A 21,919-nucleotide genomic window follows, 5' to 3' on the forward strand; every position below is an offset into this window, starting at 1 on the left:
TACGCCTATGTGCTGTGTACTAAAAACTTACTGCATCTGTGTAAAGCTGGAAAACATTGTTATGTCTTCTAGTTCTGATATTTATTGATGAGGATTTTGTGCACAGGTACGTGTTGTGCTTTCTGCCTCTATCAGACACTGTTTCTTTTACGTATTTTGATAATGTATGCTTGTATAGCCTTTATAAAGATTGCAAAAGTAAAATCAGTTATTCATTGATCCATCAACAATTTAAAATGTCTTGCTTAAAGGGGAACATGGCAGCTTGAGCCGTGAACTCTTTAGAGAGCTTTCAAGAGACAAAATGTATAACATATCACCGCCAATGCATGAGAAAAATAAGAAACTACACAGATACCTCCAATACCTACTTCTTTATTTATTTATTTTTGTTGTTCATATATATCAAAGAACTATTGAAGCCCATGGCATAAGTGAGAGACAGGAAAGAAAGCCATAGCTGTTTAAAAGAGACAACATATAAAATTGTTGTGTGCTAAACATTGCGTGTTTAAAACTTCTGAGAAATATTAACCTTTTTTGTCCATTCCATTAACCTAGAATTTTTTTGAGAACTTTGGCTCCCTGTTTATAAGCCAACATGTTGTTCACTCGGTAGCATCCTATTGCTAAGCTAAAACTGAATACTACCTTTTTTCTTTTTACTTGCTAAGAATAAAACCGGGAAACTTTATCAAATCTTAGTGACAGGAAGAAAAGGAGGAGGGATTAAGCGAATACAAACCTGTCAGTAAATTCACAATAGAATAGAATAGAAGAATAGAAGAATAGAATAGAATAGAATAGAATAGAATAGAATAGAATAGAATAGAATAATTATTCTAATAATAATTCCGACGGGACATGAAGACCTGGCTCTTCGAGCTCTCTGGCCCAGGCTGAGAATTCTAATTTTAGCTTTAATCTTAATTTTAACTGGTGTTTTACTTATGCAGGGACGAATATAATTTTTTTTAATCTGTTTTTAACTTTTGTATCTCTGTTTTTTAATCACCCTGTAAACCGCCTAGAGTCCTTCAGGAAAGGGCGGTATATAAATGTGATAAAAATAAAAAATAAAATAAATAATAATAGAATAGAATAGAATAGAATAGAATAGAATAGAATAGAATAGAATAGAATAGAATAGAATAGAATAGAATAGAATTACAGCATAATCATATTTGACTTAATATTAAATTGTAAACCTACTGTCCAAAGAATTTATCTTCTCTGGACAAATACATGAAAGCACTAGTAACACGTATTCAAAGCAACTTGAGATTGCCCTCGCCAGGTATGTGGGTGTGTATGTGTGTATTGTAATAAAATGTTTTAGCTGGAGGTATTTCAAGAAGGGAGTTTTCCTAATTTTTCCTTACCAAATTGGATTAAATGCCAAAGATATTAGAAAAAATTGTAGAGAGTGAACAAATATACATTAGCATGTCAGGAACATTGGATTTCAGTAGTGTGTAGGTAATTCTTCTAGAATAAATATTTCTATTGAGTAACATAGTTTGTACTTCTTTCTCTCTCGCAGGGCTATTCTTTGTGCCAGATCTAGTTATTTTTCTACTATGCTGAATGGGAGCTGGGCAGAAAGCTCTCAAGAGCACATCACTCTTCAAGGGTAAGCTGACTTGTTCACAAATCATGTGGAAAAAAGGCAATTTAAAACCACTGCAGATTTTAAGAAGTCAAGCTACCTGTAAAAGAATTCATATTGAGTCTGCTTGATATGATATTTGATGAATACGTTTGAGCACGAGTTCCAAATAAGAATTATCACTGAGTTCAATCAATTGTTTTGCAAAACTGGTGTCTAAAAAAATAAAAATAGCATTCTGTGCTAGAATGCATTCTGGTTGGCATTTTTCATTGTTGTCTTTTCCAGTGACAGATGCAGCAATATTTGTCTATTAATGAGTGCAAGGACTTCTTGGTTTCAATTTTGGTTTATTCAATAACCATCATTATTGAATAAACCACAGCTGACTGAATTCACACACTGAAGCGTACTGTGTGATGACTTAGAGCAGTGAGCATAGCAAGTTTTTCAGAACCGCATGGGGTCGTGTGAAGTAAGGCTAGGTGATGGATTAGGAATGGGATATCAGAGTTGCTTTTAGAATGTTATGCCTATGTAAATTTGCCACCCTATGTATGTTTTTAGTCGAAGAAACTCCATTTGAGTAAGTGGAATTTAAACTGTGTGTGCCAGGGTTTAGTTTCAACCCAAGTTTTGCACTCTCCTTCTTCACCCGCAACAAGAGGCTCTTTAGTTCTTCTTCACTTTCTGCCATTAGAGTGGTATCATCTGCATATCTTAGGTTGTTGATTAAGAAAACCAAGATCATGGCATCCGCCCCTCTCAATTCCTGGCAAATAGATGGGGAAGAAATGGAGGTAGTGACAGATTTTATTTTCCTGGGCTCCAAGATCACTGCAGATGGGGACTGTAGCCAAGAAATTAAAAGACGCTTGCTCCTTGGAAGGAAAGCCATGGCAAATCTAGACAGCACACTAAAAAGCAGAGACATCACCCTGTCAACAAAAGTGCGTATAGTCAAGGCTATGGTTTTCCCAGTTGCAATGTATGGCAGTGAAAGCTGGACCATAAGAAAGGCTGAGCGCCAAAGAATTGAAGCCTTTGAACTATGGTGCTGGAGAAGACTCCTGCGAGTTCCTTGGACTGCAAGGCGATCAAACCGGTCAGTCCTAGAGATCAACCCTGACTGCTCTTTAGAAGGCCAGATCCTGAAGCTAAAACTCAAATACTTTGGCCACCTAATGAGAAGGAAGGACTCACTGGAGAAGAGCCTAATGCTGGGAAAGATTGAGGGCAAGAGAAGAAGGGGACGACAGAGAATGAGGTGGCTGGATGGAGTCATTGAAGCAGTAGGCGTGAGCTTAGATGGACTCCAGAAGATGGTAGAGGACAGGAAGGCCTGGAGGAACTTTGTCCATAGGGTCGCGATGGGTTGGACATGACTTCGCAACTAACAACAACAACAACGTGCCAGGGTTCCCTAGTCCCCCCCAGGCCACGGACCGGTACTGATCTGTGGCCTTTTAGGAGCCAGGCCACACAATTGGAGGTGACAAGCGGGTGAGCAAGCAAAGCTTCATCTGTATTTGCAGCCACTCCCCAGCACTAGAATCACCCCCTCAGCTCTACCTCTAGATTCTCATAGGAGAACTAATCCTTGTCTAAACTGCACATTTAAGGAATCTAGGTTGCATGCTACTCCCCGCCACCACCACCCGTCTGTGGAAAAATTGTCTTCCCCGAAATGCGTCCCTGGTGTCAAAAAGATTGTCCCCTGGTGTGTGGGATTTTATTGGATGTAACTGTGAGGATATCAAAAATTTGCCTGCGCTGCTGCTACAGTAAAAATGGCTGGTTTCATGTCATCCTGCTCAGTGCAAATTTTTGTACAGTTTTGATAAACACTTGAGAGCAGAGTACATATGGCTTATCCCAGAATAATGAAAATGATATTTAAGAGACCAGCTGTCAAAGCAGCCGTGCTGCTTCTTTTGGCTGTTTTTATTGCTATCTTCTGTTTCCATATACAGTGAGGCAACTGTGTTGATTTTGCTATTTAAGTAAAAATAAAATCCCCCCCCTTTTTCTGGAAACTCAGATTTAATGTTTGAAATGGCCAAGTGTTACAGGTATCATAGTTGTTATTACTATGGAAGCTGTACCTTTGAAAAGCAGGAGTAATTTGCAGAATCACAACTGAATCTTGAACAGAAGGAACTAGGGCAGGGGTGTCAAACTCAATTTCATTGAGGGCCGCATCAGCATTGCGGTTGCCCTCAGGGGGCCGGGTGGATATGGCCAGGGTGGGCATGGCCTACTGGGTGGGCGTGGCTAGAGCGCGTATGGCCTACTGGGTGGGCATGGCCAGCTCTACATCATTGGCATCAAGGGTGCCTATGACGGCCTGGGCAGGAGTGGGACAGATCTGAGGGTCTCTGGCAGAAGGAGGGTCTCTGGGCCAGGGCCAAGGCAGTAGGGGCCGTTCCCTCACTGTTTCCAGGATGGCTTCGCGGGCCACATGAAACCACTTTGCGGGCCGGATCTGGCCCCCGGGCCTTGTGTTTGACATGTCTGAACTAGGGGAATCTAGAAGCGGTTCTACTAAAAGGATGCAGGACGGTTTGTGAATAGCCATGGCAGAAGTATGCTGCGTTCAAAGCTTTCCCGAAAGGCATCATAAAGAGATGGAAGGAGGGAAGATCAAAATGGAGTAACTTTGCAATAACTTAGACAAGGACCCAAGAGCCATGAATTAATATCTGGTTCAGAGCTCATGCTATATATGCTGTAATATGATCAGCTTTGCTGAATGAGACGTAACCAACTGGTTTTACGCTACACAAACAATTTACACACTACAGTAGGGGGAGCTATACCATACCTTAAATCAGAATCAATTCAAATTAGTGTGATTTATGTACCCACCTGTCTTTCACTGTGAAGACAGTGGTGAAATACAAATGTGTCAATCAAATCACACAATCATTACATGCAAGGGGAAAGGGCCGTGCACAGCCCTGAAACTCCTTGAAGGTTTTTCATAGACCAAAACATGATATGCTGTTATTTACTTGTATCTGCTGATTGTGTTTCTCTCTGCCCGTGAGCTCCTGGAGAAATCCTCACAATACATTTTACACATGTAGGAAACAGAAAACCTTGTGGAAGATTTTGCTGCAAATACTTCAGAAGGAGTGCAAATCTCTTATGTTCAAGAGATGAAGAGCTGAACCTCAGGAGCATAAAATTCTGGTAGCACTTCTTTTGAAGGCCACCTACCTCATTCAGAAGGTGTCATGGATTTTAGTAGAGGGATAGATTGTTAGGGGTTTTTTTTCAAAACAGAGATCTTTTGGCAGTTTGGGAGACAAGCTGATGTAAAATGTTAGTGATGGGGTTTTACCTTGAAGTAGATTTGCAATTATTTTAGTATAGTTGTTTCTGCTTGTCATTCCTTAACCAACAATAACCCAGCGAACAGGGCTGAGGAGAAGGGCTCAAAATCACCCCGTGGCTAAGGTTAGTCAAAACCTGATCTCCCCTACACCTCTAATCTTTAATTGTCATACTGGTTCTTTCATAATATGATTAATTTGCTAGTTTTTAATGAGTTAAATGGGATGTAATAAAGGTGAAAACTCGTATTGCAGTCTTCAGATTCTCATTCGTGTAACTGATTTTTCTTCTGGTTTTGTAGCATAAGTCATGCAGAAATGACTGTCATTCTGCACTTTATCTATGGAGCAGTTCTGGAGTTCCCTAAAAATGTAAATGCTGGGTATGTGTCAAGTCATGTTGTTTTTAATAACATTCCTTGCCTATTTCTTAACTCTTATCACTCTGTTTAAATAGAAATTGCATCTTAAGAACCAGAAATAAAGTTATAGTAGTGCCAGAAATAATTATCCTTGCAATGTAATCTGTATTTTAGCACAAAAATAATAGTATTCATGTTTTTGAGATCATTATTCTGACTCTTCGTATGCTAAGTAGTTATGACACAGATAGAAAATGCTTGCTGGAATGCTTCAATTTATTGCAGCAATTTGCTGAATGGATTCACATGGTGCAATAAGTTATATTGTGGTTTGTTTGGTTTATGGTTTAATAAGCAGGCATGCAAACATCCTTCCAAGTCCTAGCTACTACTGGTAGTTAAGGGACTTTAAGCAGAATATATGATTGTATGATTCCTTCCTAAACTCTCTAATATCTCATCTCAAAGGTGAATTTTCCCTAATTCCAGTATTTGTGAAATCTAATGTCAATGATAAATTACAATTAAATAATTAAGCTTACTCTTATCTCTCTTAACCAGACTTTACTGTAACCTTCTTCAATCTAATTAAGGAATTATATCTAATAAATCCCAGTGCTTAACCTTACTTTGAGATATTGAAGTCTTTGGTAATAGGACTAACTATGTTAAGCAACCTGGTATTCTTCAAAGAGTTTACATTTCAGATCCTATCAGCACCAGCCTGTTTGGTTAGTGGCAAACAATTGCAGGAAATATACTCTGATCATTTGGAAAGCATTAAGTTTTCTACTCTGGGATAAGGTGTTTGTTTCAATAAAAGAGAAGGTGATTATTTTGTGTTATTCCAACCCAGGGGTCTTCAAACTTGGCCCTTTTATGACTTGTGGACTTCAACTCCCAGAATTCCTCAGCCAGGCAGGGCCAGGTTTGAAGACCCATTACAACCCAACAGATTAAATAAAAGAAAGATGACAACTATACCAGGCCAGAGAGGATTTTAACTAGACCTATGAGAAGATAAATTCTAAATATGTTAGGGATAAACTAGTGAAGCCTTGTCCCAGTCTTTAGCAAGCTAGGACATAATACTTTAATAAATATGAAAAATAAGGTTCAATTTGAAAACAGTAAAATCTGTCTAATTTTACTGCATTTTTAAATACTGGTTGCTTTGGGGGATGCAGTTATTCCCATCATGATCTGCTTGTAGACATTCCTTAGCCAAATGCTATGTGATTGTGGGAACTAAGATGCTGAACTAAATTGTTTTCATCTGCCTGTGAATCAATAACTTTCTTCTGAATTCTGACTTTCTTTTTTTGGTATGGTTTATTAAAGACAAACTATAATTTAAGAGTTTATAATAGTTATAACCTTTACCAATAGCGCAAGGATTTTTAACTGTTTTAATTTTATTTCCGAAAGCAAGATATATTAGCAACATTGTTTAAGTAATTCAAAACTGGCTTATACAGAATGGCAACCCGTGTGAAATAAAAAAGAAGCACTAGGGATTAGCTTTTTAAAATGTATTACTTTTTAAAATACATAACTATAGATGAATAAATATGGTTTGAATTTTTAGTTACGTTTCCATGCATACCCCGACACTGTTGCTTTTGCATGTAAGGTATCAAGATTTGTCACCTCATGTTTGCAACATTAATTATTAATTTGAATTATTAATTGCAAACATTATTATTATAGTTATAAGTTGTTATAGAACTTTCCTTAAAAATATTACTTTACTGACCTTTCAAAAATTGGAATGAATTATTCTTGCCTAGAATAATTATTCTTACCATATTATCCTGGCCTAGATGTAAACTATTATGGATTTATGGAACAAATCCATTATGGGCTTCCAGTAACTATGTTAGAATGCTTTTATTGTTAATTTTCATTATTGCTTTTGCTTTAGATGTATACTAAGCATTGCAGACATGTATGGATTAGAAGGTTTAAGAGAAATAGCTGTATACATTCTGAAAAGAGACTACTGCAACTTTTTTCAAAAGGTATTTAATTTACCTGTTTATCTGTTTATCTTGATACTGCATTGATAAGAGGTAAATCAAATATTACAATTTTTACTTTATAAAGCCTTAGTAAGACCACACCTAGAATACTGCATCCAATTTTGGTCACCATATTACAAAAAAGATGTTGATGACTTTGCAAAGAAGAGCAACTAAGACGATTAAAAGGCCTGGAGACTAAAACATAGGAAGAACGGTTGCAGGATTTGGGAATGGCCAGTCTAGAGAAAAGAAGGACTAGGGGGGACATGATAGCAGTATTCCAGTATTTCAGAGGAGTATTCCAGTATTTCAGAGGAGAGGGTCAATTTATTTTCCAAAGCACCAGAGGGCAGAAGAAGTAACAGTGGATGGAAACTAATCAAAGAGAGAAGCAACCTGGAATTAAGGAGAAACTTCCTAACAGTGAGGACAATTAACCAGTGGAACAGCTTCCCTTTAGACATTGTAGGTGCTTCATGACTTGAGGTTTTTAAGAAGAGACTGGACAACCACTTGTCTGAAATGATATATAGGGACTCCTGCCTGACCAGGGGGCTGGACTAGAAGACCTCCAAGGTCCCTTCCAGCTCTCTTCTGATTGATTGAATTGCCTTAAGCAATATTGAAAAAGGAAATGAACTGTTTTAAATAAATGGTCATTGCAAGGAGTGTTTCATCCAAATGTTAAATTACATTACTGTGTGTAACAGTTTGAGAATGTGGCGTGAAGAAGGCTTACGGGTGGCTGCTGCCAAGTGGGATGGTGCATGGGTGGTTGGTGCAGCACGAGAAGGGTGGCAGCTAGGGTGTGGCTGCTGCTGTGTGCAAGCAACTTACTGGAGCAACTTGCAATCCTTCCAACTGGCTTCCCCTTTGCCTTTCCTTGTGGGAAAACAGCAGGGAAAGTCGCAAATGGGTTTAGGATGCTACAGTCATCATAAGTACCAGCTGAGTGCTAAGGACTCAGATTGCAATTATACAGTCACAAGTCAGCTAAGACAGAGGTCCCCAACCTTTTGGGCACCAGGGACCGGTTCCATGGAGAGAGGTTTTTTCTGTGGACTGGAGGGGGCGTGGTTTCATGTAGTGTCTGCATCCTGCAGATGGGGCTTTGCTTGTTTGCGCGGACCGGTTGCTGGCGTGGTGTGGCCCGGTGCCGGTCCACGGATCGGGGTTGGGGACCCCTGAGCTAGGACAGCTAGGACTTTAAAGAACAGTTGTAAGTGTCATTTGTCCAACTTCAAACTAGTGGTTGTGAAACTGTACTGCATTACAATCCTCTTACAGTACACAGAGGTTTTGTGACAGATAACTTGCAGTGTATAGTTAAATAAATTTATGTGGAAAGGATTCCCTGGAAATGGAAAGTTTGATAATAATTGCTTTAGATGAAGCTGCAGATCAGGTGGCAGAAAGAATTGCATAATGTTGGCTCCATTGGAACTAGACGTGAATGATATACAAGAGCCAGTTTGATGCAGAGGTCAAGGTGATGGCCTAGAAACCAGAGGTTTGTGGGTTCTAGTCCCGCCTTAGTCATGAATGTCATGTGGGTGACTTTGGGGCCAGTCACTCTCTCTCTCAGCCCAGCCCACCTAACAGAGTTGTTGTTACGGGGAAAACAAGAGGCGGGGGTATTAGGCATGTTCACTGCCTTGAGCAGGGGTAGACAACCTTGGCTCTTTTATGACTCGTGGACTTCAACTCCCAGAATTCCTGAGCCAGTCATGCTGAGGATAAATGGAAAGGTTTCCATGCTGAGCCATGCTGGCTCAGGAATTCTGGGAGTTGAAGTCCACGAGTCATGAAAGAGCCAAGGTTGCCTACCCCTGGCCTTGAGTTACCTTTAAAGTAATACAGATGGGATAAAGATTTAACTAATAAATACTTTCAGCAACAATGAGTTTTCTGTTGGAAATTTTAGTTATGTGAATTATTGCAAATTTTTAAATGATAATGATAATAAGAGCCTTGGTGGAACAGTGGGCTAATGCCTCCTTAAGTAACACCAGCTGCCTGCAATTAGTGCAGGTTCGCATCCCACCAGGCTCAAGGTTGACTCAGCCTTCCATCCTTCCGAGGTAGGTAAAATGAGGACCCAGATTGTTGGGGGCAATTAAGCTGACTTTGTAATAATGCCGCTTGGGGTGTGTGTGAAAACCCTAATAAGCAGGCATATACATAGAATGAAGGCTACTGCTAAGCTTGTAAGCCGCCCTGAGTCTTCGGAGAAGGGTGGGATATAAATGGAATTAAAATAAAAAAATAAAAAAATAATAATTTCTCTTATATTCTAACAATTGTAGCCTGTGCCTGGGAAGCATCAACCTGTTTTAGAGTGTCTGGCTATAGCCCATTCAACAAGAGCACAGCACCTTTACGATTCATGCATGAAGTAAGTGAGATAATATATTTGACTGATTTCCATTTTCATAGCTTAATCTTAAACTCATCTTAACAGGATAGGGTTATAATCTTTTGAAAGCTATATTTTTGATGCAATTTGCAAACACGACTTGCTATTGGTTGTTTATGCCAGCAGAGATGCATTTTTTATTAAATCCATTTGATGGATTTCTTTAAATAAGACATTTCCTTTAACAGGTGGCTGATACAAAATTTTGCAAGATGTTGGTCAGAAAAGAACTTTGCTAATTTATCTTCTGAGCTTCAAAATAATTGCCTTACCTCACTGATTGATTCTTTGGTAAGTTTGTGCAGTTTTGAGTTATTCTTATTAATTGACAGTATTATTTTGTTTCTTGGAAAACTGAACTGAATTTATGGAGTGATTTAATTTATTTTGATTACATACATTTGCTTTCTCCTTCAAAGCGAAATAGGCTGTTATCTCAAAGCTGAAATTTAGTGAATAAATCAGTATCATTCACTATTTCAAATTTTACAGTTCTGTTGCATCTGCTGAAAAATATTGGAGAAACAAGTGTTTTTTCCCCCCTCATGGACACACTTGCTTCTTGAAGCTTCCAAGTTTCACAATAAACTCCAATTAAATGTAGAGTGGTCCATATCTGTAAATGAAATTTATCCTAATCCCTGACCATCCCTTGCTTTTTGTCCAGGTGTTGCTCAGCGTACAATCACAGCTGAGCCCAAAATTTATGTTGCTAAGCAAGACAGTTGTTATATGAGTTTTGCCTCATTTTACAACCTTTCTTACCACAGTTGTTAAGTGAATCACTGCAGGTGTTAAGTTAGTAACATGGTTGTTAAGAAAAATCTAGCTTCCCCATTGATATTGGTCGTCAGAGGGTTGCAAAAAGTTATCACATGACTCCGGGACACTGCAACCATCATAAATAAAGGCTAGTAGACGAGCATCTAAATTTTGATCATGGGACCATGGGGATGCTGCAACAGTCGTACGTCTGAAAGTCACTTTTTCTAATGCCGTTGTGATTTTGAACAAACACTAAACAAACGGATGGAAGTTGAGGATTACAGTACCTGTAACGGCTTAAAACATTTTGGTTATTTCTACACCCTAATGTACTGGGATGCAACATGTCAAAGAGGCTGCCAAGGAATGAAGAAATAATATAATTGATTCTAGAAAAGGAAAGAAAATCTAATTAGAGTCAGCTTGGTCTAGTGGTTAAGGCGCCAGGCTAGAAATCTGGAGGCTGTGAGTTCTATGAAATAATAAATACTTATACCTCGGATTTTAGATTTTGGCAGTGATTTGGTCTCCAAGCTTGTTTCAATTTAGTTCCTGAATTGTTTCATTACCAAACAAGGTAACATCATCAGCAGGATTTTCTTGTCCTGTTCTCCTTAGCTCATAAATGTCTTATGCGTGTGATTGGTTGTTCGTTTGGAGCTGTATTTAAATTCTGAGCAGCTGATTGGTTCTCTTGTTGATTGGTCGTTCATATGGGCTGGTTTCTTACATATTCATCTGCTGGATCTAGATCAATATGCTTGTTAATTGTTCCTTTGGTAGAATTCCAGTCTTCAATAAATTCACGTGTGTGGCGATTGTTGGCGTGCTCAGTGATTTTTTTTCTTTCCCAATCGAACTGATGTTGTTTATCATCAATGTGGTTTGAGATCATGGATTTTTGGTGGTGCCGTTTAATTGCTAGTCGATGTTCGTGAACCCTTGTTTTCAATTGCCTTCCTGTTTGTCCCACATAGAATTGGTTACAATTGTTGCCATTGATTTTGTACTCTATGTTGCTGTGGTCTTCCTTCTGTATTTTGTCTTTGGCTTTATTTAGATAGCTGTTTTCTGAGTGTAAACAGGTGTTGCAGTATTCCGGCAGGTATTTCGAATGTTCCTTTGATGTACGGCAGGACTTGTTTTTGTGTTGTGGTTGGCTGTGTATTTTGTCGAGTTTGGATGATAAGCATCGTATTACAAAATTTTGGAGATAGCCATTGCGGAGGGAAACATCGAAACATCGCTTTTGTTAATAATTTGGTGCTGCAGTGTGCTTTGGCTCTTTAGAAAAGGGTCTAGATGAAGCTCCTCTTGTGTGCAGTGAGGTGGTTGCTTGTGAAATGTAGAATTTGCGTGGATTTTCAGCATACTAGAACTGTGAGTTCTAGTCCTGCCTTAGCCATGAAAGCCAACTGGATGGCCTTGGGCCAGTCCCTCTTTTTAAGCCCAATTCACTTCACAGGTTAGTTGTTGTAGGATGCAGTACTGCAGGCTAATTCGGCTGACTGCCGGCTGACTGCCGTTCATCATTTCAAGTCTCATCGGCTCAAGGTTGACTCAGCCTTCCATCGTTCCAAAGTCGGTAAAATGACAGGACCCAAATTGTTGGAAGGGCAATATGCTGACTCTGTAACCTAGAGAGGGCTGTAAAGCACTGTGAAGCGGTATATAAGCCTAAGTGCTATTGCTATGCTAAAATAGGAGAGGAAGGTGTTGGATATGTTCTCCACCTGGAGTTACTTGTAAAAACAATAAAGGTGGGATATAAATAAGGGACGCGGTGGCTCAGTGGGTTAGGATGCTGAGCTTGTCGATCAGAAGGTCGGCAGTTTGGCGGGTCGAATCCCGAGTGCCGTGTAGCAGAGTGAGCGCCTGTTACTCGTCCCAGCTTCTGCCAACCTAGCAGTTCGAAAGCACGTAAAAATGCAAGTAGAAAAATAGGGACCACTACGGTGGGAAGGTAACAGCGTTCCGTGCGCCTTTGGCGTCTAGTCATGCCGGCCACATGACCACGGAGACGTCCTCGGACAAGCGCTGGCTCTTCGGCTTTGAAACGGAGATGAGCACCGGCCCCTAGAGTCGGAAACGACTAGCATGCATGTGCGGGGGAACCTTTACCTTTACCTATAAATAAAATATATAATTAAAAATCTGGCTTACACTGACACCATCCACTATACTTCTTCCTTCCTTTCTGTCTTCCAGGCCATCCTTGTTCCCAAAAGTCTGTACCCCAATTTATATTTTCTTTTGTTCTTTAAATTTCCCACTTTTCCCTCAACCATTCCATGTATTTTTGAATTTTTTTAGTCTTCTCTTTCCATTCAACTTGCCCACTCTTCTTTCCTGCATTTGTTTCAAATGTATCCTCATTCATTTTGTCTAAACCCACTTTTTTGCACTGGTCGCTCGCTATTCCATTCAGTCTACATCCATTCAACATTCACTCGTTTTTACACTTTCTATCATTCTCTCTCTTTTTCCTTCCTTCCTTGTTTTAGTATGCATCCTTCTTCAGTCTCATTCATACAGATATTTTGTACTTCTGTAAAACAAAAGTGGGCAGAAATACATTCTTGCAGACTGCCTCTTTCGGTTCTTTGGATAAACATCCCTTAGAAAAAGCCACACAGTGTCCACTGTCTTGTCTTAATTTTTTTCAATTGTTCAGTCTGTTTTCCCTGTCAAACAGAGTTATCCTGGATTTGATATATGAATTTTCAGATCCATAAACCTCATTATACTATACAGTGTAATGTTTGTTGCATGTCCCTGATTGTCAAATCACTTTCCATGTATTCTCACAAATGCTTTCCTTCCTATTGGCATGTGTGAATTACATTTACCTATAATTAAAGTAAGAAGAATTGATTTGCTAATGCTATGGTGTAATGTGTACATACAAGAATTGTGTCAAATTTTTGCTCAGAATATGTTGTTGTTTTTCTTTTAAGAGCCCACAGAATGCAGCCCGTCTCTTGATGGAAACCAACAAGCTACTTAATAGTCTTCCCCAAGTGAAATGGACTGAAACAGCTCGAATGTTGGCATTTAGATTGCAGGAAGAGTGTATGACATTTATGGTGACAAATTTTCCAGAAATAATACAGAGTGAAAGTTTTTTAGCTCTCTTACAGGTAAAATATACCTAAATTATAGTAGCATTACCACAGACTAGTGGGCTGGCTGGGGAATTCTGGGAGTTGAAGTCCACATATCTTAAAGTAGCACAAGGTTGAAAAACATTGCCATAGACCACATGATGGGTTTTATCTTCTACATGATTGATAGGTGCGCTTTCCCAATTAGGGCAAATATTCTACGTTCACACATTCTGCTGCTATAGGTATGTTGGTGAAAATCGTGCTTTTCCATGTTTTTGTACATGGAAAGACAGTCCCACTTTCCCATTTTTTACAGCACATTGTTTATTGCCAACAAGTTGCCCCAGGAAGCCTGTAGCTTAAAGCGTAGCAATTACTCTCCAGAGAAATCTTCCTTAATCCGATGCCTTCCAGAACTGTTGAACAGTAATTCTCATAATGGCCATAAGGGCATCACTGGGGAAGGATCCTTCAAGAGTTACAGTATTAGCAGTTGCAGTAACCAATATCGTGTTAAGTAGAACAGTTGTCTGATTTTTCAGTATGAGATTCTACTTATTTTTTTTATGTGACAATAGATAGGAAGAAAGCAAAAAGTCTCTTATTAAGTCTGCCTGACTAACCAAAGGATATGATATTTAGGCTACAATTCTATATTCACTTTGCTGAGAATAAGTCCTTTTCAGTTCGATGTAATTAATTCTGAATACGTGTTCCTAAGAGTGTTTTATTAGTCATCTGTCATCGGACTAACACAACAATGGAATAAGGACTTGCATCTTATTGTAATGTTAATGTGATTTTATTGTATTTTATTTTAATCCCATTTATATCCCGCCCTTCTCCGAAGACTCAGGGCGGCTTACAATCTAAGCACAAATCAATGTGCTTAGCAATAGCCTTCATTCTATGTATATGCCTGCTTTATTAGGGCTTTCAGCCCCTCCCCCCAAGCGGCATTATTACAAAGTCAGCTTAATTGCCCCCAACAATCTGGGTCCTCATTTTACCTACCTCGGAAGGATGGAAGGCTGAGTCAACCTTGACCCTGGTGGGACTCGAACCTGCACTAATTGCAGGCAGCTGGTGTTACTTAAGGAGGCATTAGCCCACTGCTCCACCAAGGCTCCTTAATATATATTTATTCATATATTTATGGTTTCATTTTAATGTCGTAAGCCTCCCAGAGATGTCTTAGGGCGAGATGGGCGGCAAGCCAACTTAATAAATTAGAAGAAAATGAAAAGAATCAAGGACAGTTTGCCAAAGTATGTAGACTAAGCTTGGCCCATGTATTCTAGCATATCAGTGTTTGTGTGAAGAACTACTGTAGTATACAAAGGATCCACGAACATAAAGATACAGACATGTCCCACACATGTCCTCTTTTTACATTCTCCCACCAAAACGCATTGTTCGATTTTGTTTTCAGCTGATCTTGTTTTCTGATCCTATCTTCCAGGCTCAGGCCATGAGCAGCAAACCTGATCTTCTTGATCAAGTGCTGGAAGCAGTCAAAAAAGAGGTTACTACTGAAAATAGCTGTTGCCTTCTTATAGCAGTGGACGCTTTGCTAAGTTCTTCAAATGTGAATGAGATGGTAAGTTTTAAAAATTAACAGAAGCATGATTTCAGTTTCTTTTTATTAGCACCTTTCAAGCCAAACTTTAAAAGGCAGTTCTAAAGCATGAATATAGGTGATATAAAATAATCATGATACAATTCTGAAAGGCTAGCAGTTAAAACAACTAATTAAAGAGTATCAAATTCAAATACCATTGCAACTCTGTAAAACAGGGTTCTTCAAACTTGGCCCTTTTATGACTTGTGGACTTCAATTCCCAGAATTCCTCAGCCAGCATGTCTGGCTGAGGAATTCTGGGAGTTGAAGTCCACAAGTCATAAAAGAGCCAAGTTTGAAGACCCCTGCTATAAAACGTTAAGGATAAAAGTTATACTGAAAGGTTTGCAATGAAAGACCTGGCAGATAAACATGCGTACCAGAGTCATGGAGTCATGGTAGAGACGTCCATCTCTCTCTCTCTCTTAGCCTAGTCACAATAGCTGCCTTTAAAGTGAGGCATTTCAGAAGGTCAGCATAGATCTTAAAGTGGAAATGGAGATGGTCTATTATGCCTCCATTTTGGGAGATGATGACAGAACCAGTCAGGAGGCAAAATAATTCTTTAAGTTGAAAGGCTTTATTAGAAAACTTTACAAATTAAAGATTTGAATCCAAAATTGAAGTTGTATAATAATAAGCCTATTTGTTTGGTTTTATCTTTCACGTTTCTAAACCACCTGTCTCCCTCAAAATATTATACGTATTTGCCTTATGTTTTTCCTAATAATATCATAACTTTTCCTAAGATATCTGCCTTCTTGTATCATCTTATAACCAATCCTATATGACTTAACTTACTTATATTTTATATATGACTCTTTTAATGTTTTAATCCTACACTCTTTACTTGGGATTTGTTTTTCTTATTATTTCATATTTGCATGCCCTTGTATGAAATGTTAGATGGTCCTCACCAAAGCCTCTAGCGAGATAGAGGCAATTTCTTGTTCACAGTTCCCATGTAATCATCTTTTTCCAGCTGCTTTCTCTAACTGGTCTTCTGGTCTGACACAGAGAGTTAGTTCACTACTCTTCTATTGGATTAAAATTCGGTATGTTGCTGGGTGATGGGAGTTGGCGTCATTGCCACAAACTTGTTGCTACATTTTTTAGTGATAGTGGATGATGGTCCATTATCAGAGCTTTGCTTCACTCTTTGCTTCACTCTTGTGCCTGAGGGAAAAACACTTGTATGATGAATAGAATAGAATAGAATAGAATAGAATAGAATAGAATAGAATAGAATCTATACCATCTCAGACAGGTGATTGTCTAGTCTCTTCTTAAAAATCTCAAGTGATGGAGCACCCACGATTTCTGGAGGCAAGCTGTTCCACTGGTTGATTGTCTTCACTATCAGGAAGTTTCTCCTTAATACTAGGTTGCTTCTCTCTTTGATCAGTTTCCAACCATTGTTTCTCGTCCTTCCCTCTGGTGCTCTGGTGAACAAAGTGACCCCCTCTTCCTTGTGGCAGCCCCTCAGATACTGGAATACTGCTATCGTGTCACCCCTGTTTCTTCTTTTCTTTAGACTAGCCAAACCCAAGTCCCGCAGCCATTCTTCATATGTTTTAGTCTCCAGGCCTTTGATCAGCTTAGTTGCTCTTCTCTGAATTTTTTCCAAACTCTGAACATCTTTTTTGTGATACGGTGACCAAAATTGGCTACAGTATTCCAGGTGTGCTGTTATTAGGGTTTTATAATACTTGAGTGCTAATACTAATACTTGAGTGCTTATCAGGGCTGGTGGGCTCAAGTGCCTGCACCTAGGCCTCACATAGTATCCAGTTACCAACAGTAGATATGTTCAGTATTTGCCACTGTGAAGAATTCAGTAAGGGGCCAGTGTTTGTGCTCCTTCAGTTTTGCTAGAGTCTGAGCTGCAGCTTGGTCTATTAAGGAGCTAGGAGGTTTACATTCCAGATTGTGCTGTCCAGCCATTCTTTTTTTTTTTAATCCCATTTATATCCTGCCCTTCTCCGAAGACTCAGGGTGGCTTACAATCTAAAGCACAAATCAATGTGCTTAGCAATAGCCTTCATTCTATGTATATGCCTGCTTATTAGGGCTTTCACCCCCCCCCCGAAGCGACATTATTACAAAGTCAGCTTATTGCCCCCAACAATCTGGGTCCTCATTTTACCTACCTTGGAAGGATGGAAGGCTGAGTCAACCTTGAGCCTGGTGGGGTGTGAACCTGCACTAATTGCAGGCAGCTGGTGTTACTTAAGGAGGCATTAGCCCACTGCTCCACCAAGGCTCTTGTAGTCCTTCAGCTCTCCTCCTTCGTTGCTCTTCCTTAATTCTCCTTCTTCATTCTTTGTTCCTCCATGCTTTGTCCTTACAACACTACTATTATTTCTGTCTAGCTTGACCCTTTTGGAAGAGCTATCACATTGAAAAGAGTAAGGGTGGAATCCTTAAAAGGAATTGGATGAGCTCAAAAGTCTTAGAAGCATTAAAAGTTAAAACTAATACTTATGTGGTTCCGAGCCCAATTTTAATTAACCAAAGTACATATGGGTGTTATGGCTGTCCATAACAATTGGAATTTGTAGGATAGGAGAGCTTCTTTTACTACTTAAACTCATGATCCTAAATATATTTCTGACGATAACTGAAATCATTAGTGCTTGCATTCGGATTTAAGCAGGCTTGCCTATAAATGTCTTCATGTGCTTTTTTTAAAAAAAATAAAATGGTATTAATTCGCTCTAAAGCAGAGGAATTGATGTTTTCATCCTGCCTCCCCCTTTTGCTGTAATCTCTTTAAATGTATGTGTACAAAAGGCTCTGTGCTATAGAAATGCAGCTTCAAAATGTGGAAGGCACAAGATTTGAGACATCATTAACTCAATGGATATGCTATAAAACTAGAGTTGAGAATCACAGTCCAGATAGTAGCAGAGCAGATAGGACATTGATCAGACCAGTGGAGCCTTTCTTTTTATTAAATTATATTCTATATTCTTAGGGGCTTTCTACTGAAAAATACATATTTTACAAAACTTTGCCTTTATGAAACTTTGCCTTTACCATATTTTTGCAGTTTGAGTCTTTTTCAATTAATAGGGACCCACTAGATAGGTGGCATGTTTTAAAATTATATGTATACACACACACACACACACACAATTGTATTGCATTGTATTATATTATTATATTATATTATATTATATTATATTATATTATATTATATTATATTATATTATATTATATTATTATATTATATTATATTATATTATATTATATTATTATATTATATTAATAATATATATATAATTTTAAAACATGCCACCTATCCAGTAGGTCTCTATTAACTGAAAAAGACTCAAACTGCAAAAATATGGTAATTTCATAAATTAATTTCTCCCTCCCTCCCCCCCCTCTCTCTCTATATATATACATATACATATATATATATATATATATATATATATATATATATATATATATATATATATATATATATACATACATATATACATACATACATACATACATACATACAGAGAGAGAGAGACAGAAATATACATTAATTATTGCTCCATACTATTGCAGACCTCTTCTGCTGTTGACCTATTCAGCAGGAGTGAAAATTTAACCTGATGCTTTATTGAGCCCTTGAGGATTTGACCTTGTAGTGACAAAGCCAAGAGTACAAAGCTATAAAGAGATTTGTGTGTAAAATTGGAAGAGTAGGGAGAGAAAAGTAGGTAGGTTTGATATTTTTTTGAGCTTCAGCATCCGTGGGAGTGGCTTGGCTTCAGGCAGAGCAAAATTATGATGCAGGACAATTGGCCTCAGCAAAGTTCGACATCTGTTCAGCAATCATAATATCTAAGCGATTGCTAAGCGATTAATATCTAAGCCAGTTGAATGACCAAGTACCTTCTATAGGGAGTAATGACTGGTTGCTATGACAATAAGGTTTTTTCCAGCTGCTGATTTCCCCCCCCCCCTCCTTCTTACTTGAGCATAGGGGTTTCTGTGCAGGATCCAGGCTCTGCGTGATAAACTGTGGATCTTTCTGCTCCAGTCATTTTTTGCCGTTCGACATACAGAGGGCTGGAAACTGCTGAAGGCAGCTGATCAGGAGCGAATACAAGCAGGTAGGCAAACTATTGCTGGAGCTGAGCGCTTTGCATGACAGCTGTGCCTTTATTATAGAGAAGTCATGGGAGCTGGTAATTAATGTTAGCTGGAAGGACATGTTGATGAGCCTTCTGCTTCCCGAGTATTATGTAAGGATTGTGACAAACAGATCGCTTCAAGTATGGAAGCCAAGTTGATTGCACCTCCCTATTGTGAACGCTATTATGTAGCTGTACGGAAGCCTTGTGAATAGGTAAGCTGTCTTTTTCTTTGGGTTTAGAATGATTAAAAGTAATTCATTAGGATTGTCAAGCACATAGGCACCGTAGAATTTTATACATTCATTTCATGATTGTAGTAGTCGGGGAGGGGTTTAGTGTGTGCTGTGTGCTTGACTTAGCAGCCGATCTCATTTGTGTCGAAAATGAAGGGTCCATTGAATTCATGATTGATATGAAGCTATGATTCTGTGTGTCTGCTGCAGAAGATTCATCAAAGAGGCTGCAGAGTGGCCTTTAGACATTTAAGCAGCACAATTTGAAGCTAAACAAAAGAAGTCTTGATCTGCCCTCCTCCCCCTTTCTCTCTCCTAACCCCCCCCACCCCACCCTCCCTATTCCCGTCCTTTGTTTTCAAATGTATAGAATAAAATCTTGCAGATGAAATAACTGAAAAAGGCTTCAGGGCATTCCCGAATATTTTTGCTGTTGTCATGTAATTTCTTTAGCATGGTGAAGCTAGATACATGCTCAGAATTATAGCCTATTTCAGTAGCAAAACATAAATGCCAGTATAATATAAATGAAGCATTTTTTGTGGTTTTTGTATCGCAATAATCCTGTATTGTAAAGTGTTATTTATGAGCTTTGTGTATTAAGCTTTTTATTTCTGGAAATCAAAGTCAGATCAGTCATGTCCAAAAATGAAATTTTATTGGGTTGTTAGATGATGTCATTCTAAATAATGCTTTCTAATGTAAAAATATAAACCCATGCCTAAATTTAGACTACAATTCCTATTTTCCCCTGATACGAATAATCAGAGTGTACTGTGATAAATTTGGGAAACCCAAACTGCAGCTGTGATAGCTATCCAGTTGATTTGTTGCTTTAAAGAGTCTATAACATTAATTACTGCATGTTGATTACAGTATCCAGAGAAATAAAAAATATTCCGTTTTCTGTAATTGCATGCCTGTCTTGTACGATCAGAGCAGCAGCTATTTATCTATGTGAGCTATTCAAATGGCTACATAAACTTTTAAAGAAGCGTGCAATTTTAAAATATACCATTTAAGGATTACTTCATTCCTTTTCAGTGCCAATATATTACAAAAAAAAAAAAAGATTAGACTGGGAAGCTTAAATGCTGCCTCCAACACTACTTGCTGCATGATATTGATTCCCACTGGAACATGTTTTTTTAATTTATATTTTATGCAGCATATGCAACGTACTCTCTTATTCCCTTAAGAAAATGAAAAAGCCACCCAGGTGCCATTTTCAGCCTCATGCCTTCCCTTACGAAATCAGAGGTTCACTGCAGGGTGAGAATTCAACTGACTCTTACAGGTTTTGTACAGTATTCATAAAATATATAAATAATAGCTGCAGGCAATGTTAGATAGATTGGTAGAACTGCATGCTTTGTAGAATTCTTCGGGATAGATAAAGATTGGATTTTCGCAAAGGATGTTACATGTAAAGTGTATTCCTCAGTCTGCATTTTTCTAGTATGGGTTACATAAAATGTAGCATTGCAGGAATATAATTTGGGTGAATGTCTATGGAGAGTCTCAGTCATCCAGGTAATAGTTGTTTTAAAGGCGCTTTTTTTTTTCAAAAGGCAACTGGACTATTTTTCCTTTGATGAGGAAGAAGAAAACATTTTGCTTCTCATCCAAGAAGCTTCACCAGTTCTGATCACTTCTGATTTTGGGTGACTTCTCAGAGAGTTTTCAATCCATTTCCATTTGAAAATTTCATAGATTATTACTAACTGACTGAAGACTGATCTTGCTTACCAGAAGTATTTCATTTTCAGTTATGCTTAAAAACATAATTTTATTACATATTTCCATATCAATATGAGAGGAAAGAATTCTGTTTTAATAACATGAGGTAAGTTGGTAACATGCAATAAGGTTTGTATGTGGAAAGAGTAGGGAAATACATTATTTAAAGATGTAAAAATAAAACAATTATTTATTATTATGGTTGGTTGGACAATAATCCAGACGTTTAGACTGGCATTTTTATCCACCTGTTCAATCCTTCACAAGGATTTGGGATAGGCAGAATTTATTTGAAAGTGTTAGAGGTATTGTCACAGGATATAAGTTGTTCCAAGTAAAGCTGCCTTTTGCAATTGACTGATGGTGATTTTGTCAATGTCAAACAAAGACACTGTTCAAGTGGTATTCCAGGTGTTTTGGAATTACACCCAATAGTACTATTAATACTATCCTTGTTTTTTTTTTCTATTCTATTTTATGATTATTTTTCTATGTTGTGATGTTCTCCAGTTCTTTCTCTTCTATTCTGTTGTCCCCAGATACTGCAATGTCTACTAACTAGGAT

At 38.4% G+C, this 21,919-nt stretch overlaps 1 protein-coding gene across 1 annotated transcript in view; it reads left to right on the top strand.

Moving 5' to 3' along the window:
- BTBD8 (BTB domain containing 8) overlaps positions 1-21,919 on the top strand; it is a 52,136-nt gene that overhangs the window by 18,787 nt on the left and 11,430 nt on the right. Inside the window, 8 exon segments of the mRNA XM_083359308.1 lie at positions 1,544-1,633; positions 5,250-5,330; positions 7,234-7,330; positions 9,640-9,728; positions 9,938-10,040; positions 13,472-13,654; positions 15,084-15,221; positions 19,228-19,357. Of these exon segments, the coding sequence (XP_083215434.1) occupies positions 1,544-1,633; positions 5,250-5,330; positions 7,234-7,330; positions 9,640-9,728; positions 9,938-10,040; positions 13,472-13,654; positions 15,084-15,221; positions 19,228-19,357 (911 nt within the window).

Source organism: Vipera ursinii, assembly GCF_947247035.1.
Source record: "Vipera ursinii genome assembly, chromosome: 3".
Lineage (NCBI taxonomy): Eukaryota > Metazoa > Chordata > Lepidosauria > Squamata > Viperidae > Vipera > Vipera ursinii.